This window comes from Bos javanicus, chromosome 21, assembly GCF_032452875.1.
Source record: "Bos javanicus breed banteng chromosome 21, ARS-OSU_banteng_1.0, whole genome shotgun sequence".
Lineage (NCBI taxonomy): Eukaryota > Metazoa > Chordata > Mammalia > Artiodactyla > Bovidae > Bos > Bos javanicus.
In genome coordinates this window covers 48,475,980-48,493,365 of record NC_083888.1, presented here as the reverse complement: position 1 = coordinate 48,493,365, position 17,386 = coordinate 48,475,980, and the positions used below count along the sequence as shown (strand labels likewise).

The 17,386-nt window shown below is 36.9% G+C and overlaps 1 protein-coding gene and 1 long non-coding RNA gene across 3 annotated transcripts in view; one reads left to right on the top strand and one right to left on the bottom strand.

Moving 5' to 3' along the window:
• LOC133234446 (uncharacterized) overlaps positions 1-17,386 on the bottom strand; it is a 45,274-nt gene that overhangs the window by 827 nt on the left and 27,061 nt on the right. Inside the window, exon 2 of the long non-coding RNA XR_009732140.1 lies at positions 15,563-15,728. This is a non-coding gene — a long non-coding RNA (uncharacterized LOC133234446). The remainder of the gene's footprint in view (positions 1-15,562; positions 15,729-17,386) is intronic.
• Positions 1-17,386, top strand: part of SEC23A (SEC23 homolog A, COPII coat complex component) — a 77,285-nt gene that overhangs the window by 55,569 nt on the left and 4,330 nt on the right. For both annotated transcript variants that reach the window (XM_061394971.1, XM_061394970.1), the window contains 4 exons: positions 351-512; positions 2,436-2,522; positions 5,344-5,499; positions 8,773-8,838. In XM_061394971.1, coding sequence (XP_061250955.1) covers positions 351-512; positions 2,436-2,522; positions 5,344-5,499; positions 8,773-8,838 — 471 coding nt within the window. The remainder of the gene's footprint in view (positions 1-350; positions 513-2,435; positions 2,523-5,343; positions 5,500-8,772; positions 8,839-17,386) is intronic.

Below are 17,386 nucleotides of genomic sequence, written 5' to 3'. Positions count from 1 at the left end.
TTCTCCAGGGGATCTTCCATCCCAGGGATTGAAACTGTGTCTCCTGCTTTGGCAGGCGGATTCTTTACCACTGAAGCACCAGGGAAGCCCTCAGTCTAAATATTTGACTTAGATCCAAACAAGGGGTTTTTGTCCCTAGTCTTGGTTTTCTTTTGAGTCATCTCTTTCTTTTTAGCTGTTGCTGAGTTGCATTTTTAAGTAACTGATAGATATCATGGGTAAGATTCTGAGAAATACAATTTAGAAGTTGTTTTTTGTATTAATGGCTGTAATCAAATGTGTTCATAGTAGTAAACTTCTGTTGCCATATTAAAATCAGTTAAAGCTATCTCGCATGTTTTATCTTGTAGTTTATGTTTCATTTAAGAAGATCTCCTTTCTTGCAAGTTTTTAACAATAGTCCTGATGAGAGTTCCTATTATCGTCACCACTTTATGCGTCAAGACTTGACCCAGTCTCTCATCATGATTCAGCCTATTCTGTACGCTTATTCTTTTAGTGGACCACCAGAGGTAAGAGGGGTAGAAAAAGAAATTGGTTTTGTTACTGTGCTGTCTGCTATTAGAGTAAAACAACTAGGTTTTTCTTGAAATATAGTTATTAAATGTAAGAATTTAATTCAAGCATGAATATCTTGTTATTCATATGTACTCTTAATGTTTATGAGTGCTTACTATATGCTAGATAAAATGCTAGGCTATATTAGGAAATTATTAAAAAGATAAACAGCTATGAGACTTTGTATTTATTAAAAATTTTTTTAACAGACTTTTTAAAGATTATTTTGTCTAGTCATTTGGTTGATAAAAATCCTATTGGTCTCATGACTTATGTCCTTACCAATGTCTGCAGGTGATGACGATTCTAGAAACTGTATTCCAGAGTTTAGTGTCTGACAATTAGGGCATTCTGTCTAAACAAAAGCTTTGTTTTAATACAGTCCCATTCTCCTGTAGTCTTTTGGAACATAAGATACAGTTGATTATAAAGATATATACTTAGAAAGATGATAAAGCTATCCATTTTGCCTTCTTAGCAAACTGTCCCAATTATTTTTACCTATTTTCAAATAGATAGTTTTTCTGTTTCATGATTAAAACAATTTGTTTACTTAAAAGTATGTAATGACTATATTTGAAAATAATAACTTTAGGAAGGGTCAGTATAAAGAGAATATGATATCTATTTGTTAATGATCTCTAATGCTGCCTTTATTCACTTTTGTAAAAAAATAGTGGGTAAAAAGTTATATTTTGTTGCCATTTTTTATAGTAATTTGTCATAGTTTTTACTTTTCTAGAAAATGCATTTTTAATTGGTCTAGCTATTCATTTGGTCTCATAGTTATTTGAATGAGGAAAGTAAGTTTAGAAATACCTTTTTTTTTTTTAATTTCATAGTAATATATGTAAGTTGTAAACATCTGGAAAATGTCAAAAAGTGTTTGGAAGAAAAATAGAATCCCACTGCCTGCTCTTGTCAGATTTCAAACTCTCCATTTAATCCATGAATCCCATTCATTTCTTAAGGCTTTGCATTTAAAGTTATCCTCTTTCTCTTCTGCATTGTCACTTCTCTCATCACCATCATTCTATTAACATAGAAACCTTAGTGTCACTCTTGTTAAACAAAAGCCCCTGGACTTCACATTGTCTCTAGTTGCCGCCTCATTGCTCTGGTCCCAGTCACAGCTAAACGCAGAGAGTTGCTTGTTGTCCATATGTTCCCACGTTACATTCTCTTCTCCACCTATATTAGTCAGACTCTTGGTCCTGAGATTATTCTGAAACAACTCTTATAAAGGCTACCAAGCCCTCATCTTGCTGGAACTCACAACAGCATTTACCCAGTGAGGACTCTCCTTGAAAAACTTTTGGTCTGGGCTTCTCCAATGCCTACAGCACCTACTGGTTTTCCTCTTCCTCACTGCCTGTTCCTTCTCAGACTCCCTCTGCTGGCTTCTCCCTTTCTGAACTCTAAATGTTGGTGTGGCCTAGGCTCAGTCTCTGGCTTCTCTGGATTCCCTTGAAACGGTGCAGTCTAATCACATAGCTGTAATTGCCATCTTCATGCATGTGATACCCAAATTTATGTCAGTTCAGGCCACTTCCTTCTATTTCATATTCAGAACTATGTTTCCATCTCCAAATTTTCTCTGTCCCAAGCCTTTCCTCTCTCAGTGGTGCCACACACCATCAGACTTAGGAATCTATTCTCTGATTTCCTCTTGACTACTCTATTTTCAATTGTTATTTCAGTTTAGCGATTCCTCAGAAAATTAAATTGAAACATCCTTTAAGAATTCATAATAGCAAGAGGTTTTAAATAGTAAGATAATACATTTAAAAGATTTAAAAGATCCTAAAAAGATCAATTTTGTATTTTTAAGTAATTAATTTTTCCTTCTTCCTCTTTCATTATTATCCTCACATCAGCCGGTTCTTCTTGATAGCAGCAGCATTCTTGCAGATCGTATTCTCCTCATGGACACATTTTTCCAGATTTTGATTTATCATGGTGAGGTAAGATTCCCTTGTGTTTAAAGCTATGCACGTAGTTTCAGTAAAGTCTTTTAATTCGTATTGCTAGAAGTTTTCCTCCCTTTACTGTATGAGTAGTGTCTCCTCTATGATAAACTTTATTTCCGCTTTTATTAAGTTATGTGTAAAATGTGATTCTTCCTTTTGTGAATTTTTAGACTTAATTTTCAGTTGACCTGTCTGTGGTTGTTCTGTCTGTTTGTCTGCACATAATTGGAGAAGTGAATTTTATACAAAGCATAGCTGTGAAAGAGTGAGCATATCATACCTTTGGGTTTTACCTGAAGACACTAAGAAGGGAAAAGTCAGTAGGCGGGCTTTCCTTTTTGTTACTTCATGTATCCATTTAAAAAGTATTCTGGGACTTCCCTGGTGGTCCAGTGGTTAAGATTCCATACTCCCAATGCAGGGGGCTAGGTTTTATCCCTGGTCAGGGAGCTAGAGCCTGCATGGTGCAACTAAAACCCGACACAGACCCCATCCCCACCCCCCAAATATTCCACACGAAGTATTTAAAGTAAAAAAAAAATATTTCAGTTGATCTTAAAGATTCATTTAAAGCACAAGCTAATTAAAATTTATGACTTAATTTGATAGGTAAATGAAAAGAGCAGACTATTTGAGTAGCAATTGAGTTAATCTAGGTTATTTAGCATAACTCTGTTCATTCCTATATTTATTCATTCAGGCAGTATTTAAGTGCTTCCTCTGTGTGGAAAGCAGTGAAATCTAGATGCTTTGAGAAATACAGATCTTTTTCATAAACTTATACTCAAGCTTATAGTCTAGTGTTCAGGTAACTTGTGCAGATATATTTTTCCAGTGTTATAACTGTAAATGATTTTAGATTTGCACTGTAATAGGGAAGGGGCTTTCCAGGTGGTGCTAGTGGTAAAGAAGCCACCTGCCAGTGCAGGAGACATAGGAGACATAACCCAGGGTTTGATCCCTGGGTTAGGAAGATGCCCTGGAGGAAGGCAAAGCAATCCACTCCAGTAGTCTTGCCTGGAGAATCCCATGGACAGAGGAGCCTGGTGGTCTGCAGTCCACAAGGTTGCTAAGAGTCAGATGCCACTGAAGCGACTTGGCGCGCATGCACTCAGGGAAGATCTTATTCGAAATATCACTTTAAATATATGGGACTTTTAAAGACCTATTGATTATTATTTTTAACTGTTACCAGTTACTAGAGCTATTTAACTTTTTTGGGGGGGGGGTTAAATTTTTTTAATTTTTATTTTATTTTATTTTTAAACTTTACAATATTGTATTAGTTTTGCCAAATATCAAAATGAATCTGCCACAGGTATACCTGTGTTCCCCATCCTGAACCCTCCTCCCTCCTCCCTCCCCATACCATCCCTCTGGGTCATTCCAGTGCACCAGCCCCAAGCATCCAGTATCGTGCATCGAACCTGGACTGGCGACTCGTTCCATATATGACATTATACGTATTTCAGTGCCATTCTCCCAAATCATCCCACCCTCTCCCTCTCCCACAGAGTCCAAAAGACTGTTCTATACATCAGTGTCTCTTTTGCTGTCTCGTATACACGGTTATTGTTAACATCTTTCTAAATTCCATATATATGCGTTAGTATACTGTATTGGTGTTTTTCTTTCTGGCTTACTTCACTCTGTATAATAGGCTCCAGTTTCATCCACCTCATTAGAACTGATTCAAATGTATTCTTTTTAATGGCTGAGTAATACTCCATTGTGCATATGTACCATAGCTTTCTTATCCATTCATCTGCTGATGGACATCTAGGTTGCTTCCATGTCCTGGCTGTTATAAACTTTTAAGAATAATGCCTGTGATACTAGCTCTGTGACAGAGCTAGGTTTTTGATTATTTCTTTTGTCTTTCAATAGTTTTATTTCTTCAAATAGCTTGTTAACATGCATAAATGAGAAATCAGAAATTCAGATGACTGTTCCTCTGTTAAATATAGAGATATAAAGATATACATTGATTGATTCAGTTAACTTAGAAATCAAGCCAGGTTAAATCTTTGGATGATTTAATTAAATGGTGTTTTGGAGTCATTTACCTTAATAAAAGTTGATTAATAAAATCAATATTTTTACCTTAAGAATATTGATTCAGATGCTCTTTTATAGGTGTATTATCTTTATAATATTATTGCTATTATTATTAAAGTTTTTACCTTTATGTATCTTGTGAGAATGTAACTCCATTGGTAAAGATTCATAATATAAGAGGTAATTAATTTTGAAGTCTCCAGGAAATCTTCTGTACCAAAAATCCCCTTTATTTATCATAAGCTTAGGTAGATACCTTTTTGTTGTTGTTGTTCAGTCGCTAAGTCATGTCTGACTCTTGACGACCCCATGGCCTATATAGCCCACCAGGCTCCTCTGTCCTTGGAATTCTCCAGGCAACAATTCTAGAGTGAGTTGCTGTTTCCTTCTCCATGGGATCTTCCCGACCCACGGACTGAACCTTTGTCTCCTGCATTGGTTTGTGGATTCTTTACCACTGAGCCACCTGGGAAGCCCAGGGATACCTTTTATCTAACTTTAATATGATAAGTGTAGTGTTTTAAATTTTTTCATTATTATTTCTTTTTACTTTTAAAGAAGAAATATCCTAATTTTGCATCTGTTTACGCAAGAATACTGAAATTAGTATTGTAACTTTAAAAAATTAGTAACTTAAAAATAAATGGGATAATAGTCTATGATTTTCTTATTTTCTGATGATTGTTTTCATTTGAAAAACAAATATTTGGTTAGGCAAGAAAAAAAGTAATAATTCCTTTAATTGTTTTAAAATTAGACCATAGCTCAGTGGCGCAAGTCAGGATACCAGGACATGCCAGAATATGAAAATTTCCGCCACCTTCTGCAAGCCCCAGTGGATGACGCCCAGGAAATCCTTCACTCTAGGTTTCCAATGCCGAGGTACATTGACACGGAACACGGGGGCAGTCAGGTAATGCTCTTCATTTGTTTGCATGTGTGTTGATGATTTGACAATGAGTTGTTCCTGTTTGCCTTCTGACATTAGTTTGAATAGACTGCTTCACCAGGCAAATGAAAAGGAAGGAGATGGGCAGATGGTTTCCAGAGGAAGGTATGCTTCGTTCTTGCCTTAGTTTTGAGAGCAGAGCAGTAAGATCATTGACTAGCTGACTACAGGTGGTGGTTTCTCCCATCTTCTTCCTCCAGCTCAGCTCTAGTCAAGAGCCAGGGTGGTGTTTTGGTGATAAGCCAGCTTTAGTTGAGCAAGTAGATATGAACAACTTAGGAAATAATTTAGTGTACTTTTCTCAGATCTCTTTGTTTACTGACAAAGTCTATGAATATGAAGTTTATGGTAACATAATTTTTGTTTTCCTTATTCTATCATTTCACTTTTCTAGAAAATGTCATGTAATAGGAAAGCATTATGGCATTATAAAAAGGTGTGTAATTTTTAGAGTTATTGGGGTTAAATAACGTACATATAGCCTTTTTTGGCCTTACAGAAGACTCAATTAGGACCCCATAACATACACTTTTTTTTTTTCTTTCTGTTTTTAAAAAAAATTTTTTTTGTTTATTATTTTTGGCCACACTGGGTCTTTGTTGCTGCACAGGCTTTTTCCTAGTTGTAGTGAGCGGGTACTACTCTGTGGTTTGGCGCGCAGGCTTCTCACTGAGGGGGCTTCTCTTGCTGGGGAGCACGGGCTCTAGGGTGTGCAGGCTGTAGTAGTTGTGGCACATGGGTTTAGTTGTGGCTCCCAGCTTTTAGAGCACAGGCTTAACAGTTGTAGCACGCGGGCTTAGTTGCTCCGTGGCATGTGAGATCTTCCCAAACTGGGGATTGAACCCGTGTCTCCTGCACTGGCAGGTAGATTCTTTACCACTGAGCCACTAGGAAAGCCCAACTCTTTTTTTTTTAGTATTTTATTTTATTTATTTATTTTTGAAAATTCATTTCCTTTTTCTTTTTTCTTTTTTATTATTATTATTTTTTACTTTACAATATTGTATTGGTTTTGCCATACATCAACATGCATCCACCACGAGTGTACACGTGTTCCCTATCCTGAACCCCCTCCCACCTCCCTCCCCATACCATCCCTCTGGGTCATCCCAGTGCACCAGCTCCAAGCTTCCTGTATCCTGCATTGAACCTGGACTGGCGATTCGTTTCTTATAAGATATTATACATGTTTTAATGCCATTCTCCCAAATCATCCCCCCCTCCCTCTCCCACAGAGTCCAAAAGACTGTTCTATACATCTGTGTCTCTTTTGCTGTCTCGCATATAGGGTTGTCATTACCATTTTTCTAAATTCCATATATATGCGTTAGTATACTGTATTGGTGTTTTTCTTTCTGGCTTACTTCACTCTGTATAATAGGCTCCAGTTGCATCCACCTCATTAGAACTGATTCAAATGTATTCTTTTTAATGGCTGAGTAATACTCTATTGTGTATATGTACCACAGCTTTCTTATCCATTCGTCTGCTGATGGACATCTAGGTTGCTTCCATGTCCTGGCTATTATAAACAATGCTACAGTGAACATTGGGGTACACATGTCTCTTTCAATTCTGGTTTCCTCCGTGTGTATACCCAGCAGTGGGATTGCTGGGTCGTGTGGCAGTTCTATTTCCAGTTTTTTAAGGAATCTCCACACTGTTCTCCATAGTGGCTGTACTAGTTTGCATTCCCACCAACAGTGTAAGAGGGTTCCCTTTTCTCCACATCCTCTCCAGCATTTATTGCTTGTAGACTTTTGGATCACAGCCATTCTGACTGGCGTGAATACCTCATAGTGGTTTTGATTTGCATTTCTCTGATAATGAGTGATGTTGAGCATCTTTTCATGTGTTTGTTAGCCATCTGTGGAAAGCCCAACTCTTGAATAACTTTTACTGCTGCTTTTAAATTCTTATTAGAGGTATATAAATTAATTATAGGTTATTTTTTCACTTGTTCCTAGAAAGTACAGACCTTGCTTTGTTTATTGATGTATCCCTAGTGCCTAGCACAGTATTACAAAGTAGGTAGTAGATATCAGTAACTATTATTCAGAAATAATAGCAATTATTATTAGGGTTTTACTATATTTATAATAGGAGCTACTATACCCTATTGAGAATTTGCAAAGCTGTTAACATTTTACATAACTTCTCTCATTTGATTCTCTAGCAGTCCTATTATTGTTTCCATTTTACGGATAATAAAACTGAGACTTAGGTTACTTGTGGCCAAGGAAAACTGTAAATGGAGGAATTGGGATTTGAATCCAGATGTTCTATGCTGCTGCAGCTGCTGCTAAGTCGCTTCTGTTGTGTCCAACTCTGTGTGACCCCATAGACAGCAGCCCACCAGGCTACCCCGTCCCTGGGATTCTCCAGGCATGAACACTGGAGTGGGTTGCCATTTCCTTCTCCAATGCATGAAAGTGAAAAGTGAAAGTGAGGTCGCTCAGAGGTTGCTCAATGACCCCATGGACTGCAGCCTACCAGGCTCCTCCATCCATGGGATTTTCCAGGCAAGAGTACTGGAGTGGGATTTTCCAGGCAAGAGTACTGGAGTGGGGTGCCATTGCCTTCTCCAAGATATTCTTTAGAAGTAGAAAAGATTTTGTATGGTACTAAATTTCAAATGATAGGACTGTCTTGTTCTTTTAATGTGAAATAATAATTTATGAATTGTTCTCTCATTGATGTCTCACCACATGTAGTGCTGTATTCCTTTTCAATTCTGGTTATTATTTCATGATGATAAGGCATAGTGGATAGATGGGCAAAATGTTGGGCAAGTGCTGTCATGGAATAGCCTATAGTTTGAAAAGGTTTGAGAGTCATTGTTTAAAGTGAAAGAAAATGTAGAGACTTTGAACCTTTGGAGACTTTGAACCTTTGTTGATGTTTCAGACCAGGTGTTTGGTAAATGTCACACTAACTTTGTCATAATTGTTGCACACATACTCTTTATATGCTGAGTTTTGAATTCTACAATTTGTATTTGTTACTGTAAATGTTATTATGTATGTATGATTTGGAGAGGTTACACTTATTTGTAACATATAGTGGTCTATGTATTTCAAGATTTATCTCATTTTTTTAAAGTTTCATTTTAATAAAATTAATTTTATGAAAATATATTAAATAGAATTGATTTTATATGGCATAATGTATTTGTTTAGCCTATATTGACCAAATCTTATATTTGATGGATAATATTATTTCTTCTTTGCTTTTAAGGCTCGTTTCCTGCTTTCAAAAGTTAACCCCTCACAGACTCATAATAATATGTATGCCTGGGGACAGGTAAGTGTAAATAGCAGACCGTGGAAATTATTTCTTTGTGTTTTTTATAGTTCGTTATTTTAGTGAAAGCTACGTTTTTTGCCTTTGTTTTTGGTAATGGTTTCTGCTGGAAAAGTAATAAAAAAAAGAGGTGAAAATAGAATTAACATTTGGTGGCACCACAGAAAATACAAAAGTGATTATATCAAATATGTAGAACCCTTTCATATTTCAGGCTTATCATGTTTCCCTTGAGACAAAAAGCAATAAAGTGTATAGTAAATGAACTAGAAGGTGATGATTCAGACTTAATGCTAGGCTGAGAACCACAAAAGGCCACAGTACGCAGGGAGTGGTCAGGGATTGTGGTTGAACAAGAGAGGCTGGAGGCCTGGACATCATTATTAATGTATTTTAATTTGGTAGAAATTCTCTCTCTTGATACACTGCTGCTGCTGCTGCACTATATCACCACTTATCAAGTGTCCAATCTGCAGGACTCTGCATTGGTACTTCAGGATCCCAGCTATCATCCCTGCCTTTGAAGAGCTTGTAGTCTAGTATTAGAAATAAAGCACATACCTAAGTCATTAAAAATACAAGGCAGATTGGGTTGTATGCTTTTAGGAAAATTTAAAGTGTTACGGGGGGATAGAGGAGAAGGAGGGAAAAGGGTCGCATGATGGCAGAAGAAGAGATATTTCCTTTAGAGTGCTTATGACTCCAATAAGTAGAAATTATGTGAGGAACGGAATTCTAGGTAGACGACAGTATGGACTAGGATAAAGAGTATATGTCAGGATGAATAGTAGAACAATAAACTGGAAATGTAATTGTACAGTTAGTTATGGAGGCTCTTGAGTACCAGGCTGAGGACTGAGGAGCTGAGTTTTTATTTGCTAAGTTATGGAATGTCATTGAAGGTTTTTGGCCAGAGAGCCAATTCTGACTCTTGGATAATACAGTTGAATCTTAAGATTAATTGGAAGCAGTCTGTAAGTTGGAACTGTTTCTGCTGAAGTAATCCAAGTGAGAGAGAAAGAAGATGAGATGGTGAAAAGGAATAGATTTGAGTTATATTTCGAGAGGAGACTCAGTGAGATTTGATTAGCAGTTGCAGGAAAGTAAAACTTACTCTGGGGCCAGACAGCTGTATACAAAATCTGAATTCTGATTGGATTCTGGATTAGAGCAAACAGCTTATAAAGAACATAATTGGGATGATTTGTGAAATATATAGACTGTATGTCAGATACTAGTATAGTAATAAATTTCTTAAGAGTAATAATGGTGTTGTGGTTATGTAGGCAATTGTCCTTGATCTTGGGAGATATATCCTAAAGTGTTCGGGGATAAAATGTGATGTCTTCAGCTTGAAAAAATGATTCAACAAGAAGAAAAAGAAAAGAAAAAATAGATACAAACATAAAATGTGGCAAAATGTTCATCATTGATTTTAAGTTCAGTGCTATGTTGGTATTCATTGTACTTTTTTCCTAAGGTTTGAATTTTTGAAAAATAGTTGAGGGGAGGAACAAGGGAGTAAGGCGCTCTGAGCCTGGGTAACTGAGGAGAACGTGTGCCAGTAGGAATGAGAGTGAAAAGACAACGTTTTAGACCTTGAGTTTGAGATACCATCTAGATGCCCAAATGAGCAGGCTGTTGAAAACTTGGGTTTGGTGGTCAGGGCAAGGATTAGACAAGTGATACTGAAAGCCATCACAGTGGATGGTTGTCCAAGGAGAGACTACAGAGGCAAAGAAGGATGAGACAGAACCTTGAGGAAGTACAAGTGCTAGGAGTATTTTATACGTAATCAGAGAAGTGGAAGGAAAAAGAGAGGAACACCGTGTCCTAAGTGTAGGGAGAACTTTATAGAAGGAAGAAGAAGGGAGTAACAAATACTGAGATGCTGCAGATACTTGGTTTGAGGACTAGGCGGTTATTTGTGCCCTTGCTAAGCAGTTTTAATATAGTCATTGTGTAGAGGATAGATTATTAAAGAATTAATGAGTGGTGAAGAAGTGGAGATCATTAAGTATAAATGGTTCTTTTGCAAATTTAGCCTGAATGAATAGTAGAAGGATGATTGTTATTAGAGTAAGGGCACAAAACTTACTTGTAGGCTAAGTGTAAGGAGCTAACGTCGGGGAGACCCAGAAGGACACTGTATAGATGTTTAAGATCCTCAGAAAGAGACAGTGTGATCGCATTATGTGGAGTTTAAGCACTGGTAGGGAGGCAGGACATTTCTTTCTGCAAAAGCAAAGAGTGAGAAGAAGGGTGAAGACAGAAAGATTTTGAGGTGGAGAGAAAAACTCTCATTGGAGAAGCCTGTTTCTTTTCAGTAATGGATTATTGCTAGAGTGAGAAATGCTGGGGTGAAGGACTAGATAACAGAACAGGTTGCTGCTGCTGCTGCTAAGTCGCTTCAGTCGTGTCCCACTCTGTGTGACCCCATAGACAGCAGCCCACCAGGCTCCCCTGTCCTTGGGATTCTCCAGGCAAGAACACTGGAGTGGGTTGCCATTTCCTTCTCCAACGCAGGAAAGTGAAAAGTGAAAGTGAAGTCACTCAGTCGTGTCCGACTCTTAGCGACCCCATGGACTGCAGCCCACCAGGCTCCTCCATCCATGGGATTTTCCAGGCAAAGGTACCGGAGTGGGGTGCCATTGCCTTCTCCAACAGAACAGGTTAAAAACAGCTATAAAGAATATAAGAAAGCAATAGAGGGTGAGTAAAAGACTTACAGCAGTGTTGAGGGTCCATTTTATTTACCAACAGTTTCTTGAGCATGGTTCCGTAATGTTCTTTAGCCATGCTGTGTAGTTAGGCATTGCATCAAAGATGAAAGAACTGGGGCTAATTTAGAACTAGAGGTAAGAAAGATGGACACAGCAAAGAGAGTAGAATATTTGAGAGCATTGTTAAACAATTGACTATGGGGCCCAGGCTAGTTAGAAGAGAAATAAAGCAATAATTGGAATTCAGGCCTTTTTCTTTGAATATAGTGAGTAAGTGAGTGAAAGTTACTCAGTTGTGTCCGACTCTTTGTGACCCCATGGACTTTACAGTCCATGGAATTCTCCAGGTCAGAATACTGAAGTGGGTAGCTTTTCCCTTTTGCAGGGGATCTTCCCAACCCAGGGATCGAACTCAGGTCTCCCCCATTGCAGGCAGATTCTTTTACCAGCTGAGCCACCAGGGAAGCCAAAGAATACTGGAGTGGGTAGCCTATCCCTTCTCCAGGGGAACTTCCCAACCCAGGAATCAAACCAGGGTCTCCTGCATTGCAGGCAGATTCTTTACCAACTGAGCTATGGGGGAAGCCCTTTGAATATAGAGGTGCCTCAAAAGTTTGCCTTGAATTCTCTACATTTTAGAGAATTTTTTCTGGGTGATTGTATCCATTCTTGTGGCTTCAGCTTTCATTTGAGTCTAACTTGTAAGTCTCCATCTTTGCTTTGGCTTCACAGTGACCTGCAGACTGGAGTTTATAACCACCAGGTGCAGAGCACTTGAGTTTCCTGTAGACATTTCATAAGCAGCATGCCCCAACTTGAGCTCTCTCATACCGTCTTGTACTTACTGACTTGCAGGTTTTTTACAGAGGAGCCCACCATTCTCTCAGTTGCCAGGGCTTGGAACTTTAGTCATGTACATTTTCTCTCTTCTGCCCCTAATCATTGACTTATTTTCCCTGGCCGTTCCCTCCTTTCCCTGTCGCTAATCAAGATTAGGCCCTGTTAGTCTTCACATAGACTGTTGGAATTACCTGCTGGCACCGCTTCAGCTGTTTCTTCCCATTTTGGCGCTGATCAGAGTGGTCTCCCTAAAACAGTTCTAAGTCAAAGCACTGCATGGAAATCTTTAATAACCCCCTATTGAGTTACTAAAAGCTCTGTATTGCTATTGAGGGTCCTTTGTAGTGTGCTCCACATAGCTTTGCCCACTTTTAGCTACTATTTAGTCTTTTTAATCAAACTGGCCTTCCTACTGCACTCTGAGTATACTGAGCATGTAACTTACAGAGCAGCCATCCCTCAAGGCTCAGTTTTAAAAGTTTACTGACTCCATGAAACTTTTTCTGTGGTTGTATGACTGGATATTGTGGAATATCCCTGACCCTTCATTCCCCTTCTCTTTCCCCATCCATTTCTGATGGCACTTATTTTTCCTGTTAGAATATAAATTACTTGAGGGTAATAACTGTGTCACTTTCATTTTTGACTTTCCACAGTACCTTAAACATTAGCACATATTGACTATAATACATCTGGACAGGACAACAGAGATTAGAGTAGGGGAATCTGTGGAGATGCTTTAGGAGTTACAAAGCTTTTGTGAAATAGATAGATAAATTGAGTCCATGGTCTAAAAGTCCTGAAAAGTGAGGAGGTTTTTTTTTTTTTTTTTTTTTATAGCAAGGAAAGGAACTTACTCCTGGAAATTGTTCAAGGAGTACATAGCATGTGTGAGAAAAATTTGTCTCCACATAATACATGTACATATAGATTTTCAATATCATCCCTCACCATCTTCCACTTGGTAGGGAGTGGGGGGGAGACAAAAAGCCAAGTATAATCCTGTGATGTGGAACTTTGGGCTACAGGATGTCCATGAGTTAGCCTTTCTTATACTTTAGTCGGTTGAGTATTGGTTTTGGTTCTGGATCCCACAAGGTAAAAGGAACTTATTTAAGAAAAGAAAACCACAAGAATATAGAAAATATAGCACCAATAAATAGAGTTAATGAAAATAGTAAATAATCAATATGAGGGGGAAGTTAAAGGATACTTTAAAACAGTATTCATCAGGGGTCGTTTATCAATTGCCCGTAAGGACTAGGTGAACAAATGAGTGAAACTGGCTGCATATAAGGGACCCTTTCAGTCTCAGTGTCAGAAACCAATGCCTGAGGGCGGGGGCTGTGGCCGACTAGGGCTTATGGGGAGGGTCCACAGATGTTCCTATTTCCAGGCAGTAATAATTAAGTTCCAGTTTAATTATTATAGGTCATATTTTTTTTTTTTTTATTTTATTTTTAAACTTTACATAATTGTGTTAGTTTTGCCAAATATCAAAATGAATCCATCACATAGGTCATATTATTTTAAGCTATGGGTAGATGGAGGTGGAAAACCATCATGGATGTATTTTTAAAGAGAAAAAGGGTACAGTTGAAGAATCGAGATCAATCAACTGGAATTTTTGATAAGATTGAGTTGAGCATTAGTATTTATCATTTCAAATAAGATCACAGTATATAAATTAGAAGACCCATATATATTTTGTCTGGTCTAGGAGAACTAGATCTGAGATTGGTGAATTGAGGTAGAAAGGCATCAATCCATGTGTCGTTCTGGGCTGATAGTTGAAAATTCTGCAAGTTACTAAACTTTCCTATGCCTTCTTTTCCTTATCTGTTATAGAGTTTAATGACACATACTTGATATACCCAGTAATACTCAGTAAATATTAGTTATTAGTTTTCCTTGTTATCACTGGAGAAAACAGTCTCTCTCTAGAGATATTTAAGATAGGAAAGAAAACCAATAATAATATAACCTATAATAATTAAACTGAAACTTAATTATTACTGCCTGGAAATAGGAACATTAGAGGCATAAATAAGAGCCCTAACATTTTTTAAGCCAGACCCTGAAGGAGGGAGATCATTTCATTGGGTGAATATGATGGAGAAGGAAATCCCAGGCCAAGGAACAAACATGCAGTATTGTTTATCTTATTCACTCATTCATTTATCCATCCACCCATCCATGTATTCAAATTTGAAAGCATCGTCTTTGGAGAAACTTAAATATGCTTTGTTGTTATTAAAGGAGTTCTTTTTATTCATTTGATAAAACCTTGTTTAAATATTTTCAATCATTCGGTTAAATTATATCCTTACATATGGTGGTTTTAATTACATTATCAGGTCTGTCTCTCCTTAGGTTATTTTATAAAGTTTTTTCCTCAAAGAGGCAGTTAAAAGCAGTTTGGATTTCTTCTCATTATTACATTTTAGAAAATAAAATAATCTTTTCCAGAAATGCCATCTGGTTTAGGAAAATTGAAGAATTAGTCACAGTTATACCTTTGGGGCAAGCTGGCATTTGATCCTATCTTTTATGAATAGAATCTTATGAAAACAAAACAAACAACTCCTTTTAGATTGGTTTAAAACTATTTCAAAGATCTTTCAGTCTGTGTTGAATTAGTTCATGTGTCTAAAAACAATGAAATTTTGGCCTGATGTATTTAAATCAGTGTTTCTCAGTCTTTATATTTTGTTAAATTTGAAAGCATCCCTTTTTTGTAATGGTGTTTGAAATGTCAAAATTAAATAAATGTGATAATTAGGAGTAAGAAAGAAACCAAGAGCCTAAGGTTTTTCTTGACATATGACTTTTATAAGAGAAATTATGTTAATATTTTTATAGATAATAATAAGCTGAATCTGCACTGTTTTAGTCATTATACTAAGATTTTCATAAACTCTTATTTATTAAAACACTTGTGAGGTGAGTACGGTTAATCTTATTTTTCAGAAGAGGAAATTGATGCTTACATAGATTAACTTTCCCCAAGTCACATAAACTGTGACAAGGGTTTGGATTTGATCCTAGGTCATTCTAACTCCAGAATCTGAACTTTTAACCATTAAGCTAAATTGATGATTGAAATTTAGGGAGTTAACATGATACCCAAGCATTTTGCTAAAAATTATGAAATCTAATACCTTAGTTTTCTTTTTGTCAGAAATCAAGAGTCCAGTATAAGTATTATCCACGGATGACCTGAAGGGGGCGCCGCTGCAGCACTGCTTCTGTGATGGTGCTGGAGGCCTCGATGCTGTAGTGCTTCATATGCTAAATGATATAAAACGTGGCCCTTTCTGCCCAATCCTGTGTGTATGTTAAAGAGAAAAAGGGTACAGTTGAAAAATTGAGATCAGTCAACTGGAAATTTTTGATAAGATTGAGTTGAGCATTTAGTATTTATCATTTCAAATAAGGTCACAGTATATAAATTAGAAAACCCATATATATTTTGTCTTTACTAGGAGAAATAGATCTGGGATTGGGTGAATTGAGGTGGAGAATGTGTAAAGTGGAAAAAAAATCAGGTATAGGAAGAAAAAAAGGAGCTATTGGCTTATTACTAGTTTAAGTCACATTTTTGATACCTTACTTCCTATGTTAACTGTGAATGTAGAATAAAATATAGAATAAAATATAATAAAACTATATATGTAGCCTATAAAAGAATAGATTTTCTAAAATAGATACTAATGTTATAGGCCACCTGCGTGTGTCAGGTATTGTTCTATTTGCTTTACACAGTTTAACTCATTTAATCAGTATGACAGCCATGTGCAATAGGTTCTGTTCTTATCTGTATTTTACAAATGAGGAAACTAAGACTCAAAGAGCTAAAGTCACTTCTTCAAAGTCATATAGGCAGTAAGCGGCAGAGTCAGGATTTGAGCTCAGTCTGCCTGGCTCCAGTCTCTAAGCTCTTAATTCCAGTGCTGTTGTCTCCCTTCAACATGTAGTTTTTCAAGTTCTTATGAATTCACCTGTGAAAACACATAATAAAATTGATTGTCCTTTTCAGGAGAGGTTATGGCATGTCTGTGGCTATGCCAGAGAAGAACCACAAGAGCTGTGAATTCTTATCTCATGTTTGCCACTAATTTGCTGATATCCTCTGAAAATTACTGAATTTCCTTATTTTAGGCTTTTATATATACCTCTAAATAAGAAAGTGGATATCAGGTGAAGAATTTAAAAATCCAGATATAAAATACTCCAGGAAACTTTCTTGCTACAATAAAATTTCATTATTAGTGGATTGGATTATTAAGATCATTTCATCAACACAGTTTTTATTAAAATAGAAGTCAGGAATTTTTCCTAACTTTAGAACCCACAAGAATCAATGAAAATGACTTGAATGAAAAAAAAAAAAAAGAAAATGACTTGAATGAAAATATATGTGTGTTTTATTTAAAACATGATATAAATTCTCTTCCTTCCAGCTGGCAGTTCTGCCAAAATATATGTAATTGAAATTTTATTTTAGTAAACAGGCAGCAATGAAGGAGGCTTACTTCTTAGTAGAGATAAAAGCACCAATACATTCAAGACAAATGAACACTTTACTACTTGAAAGACTAAATTGGATATGGAGCTATTTTTTTTTTTTTATGTTTTTTTTTTTAAATTTTATTTTATTTTTAAACTTTACATAATTGTATTAGTTTTGCCAAATATCGAAATGAATCCGCCACAGGTATACATGTTCCCCATCCTGAACCCTCCTCCTCCTCCCTCCCCATACCATCCTCTGGGTCGTCCCAGTGCACTAGCCCAAGCATCCAGTATCGTGCATTGAACCTGGACTGGCAACTCGTTTCTTACATGATATTTTACATGTTTCGATGTCATTCTCCCAAATCTTCCCACCCTCTCCTCTCCCACAGAGTCCATAAGACTGTTCTATACATCAGTGTCTCTTTTGCTGTCTCATACACCGGGTTATTGTTACCATCTTTCTAAAT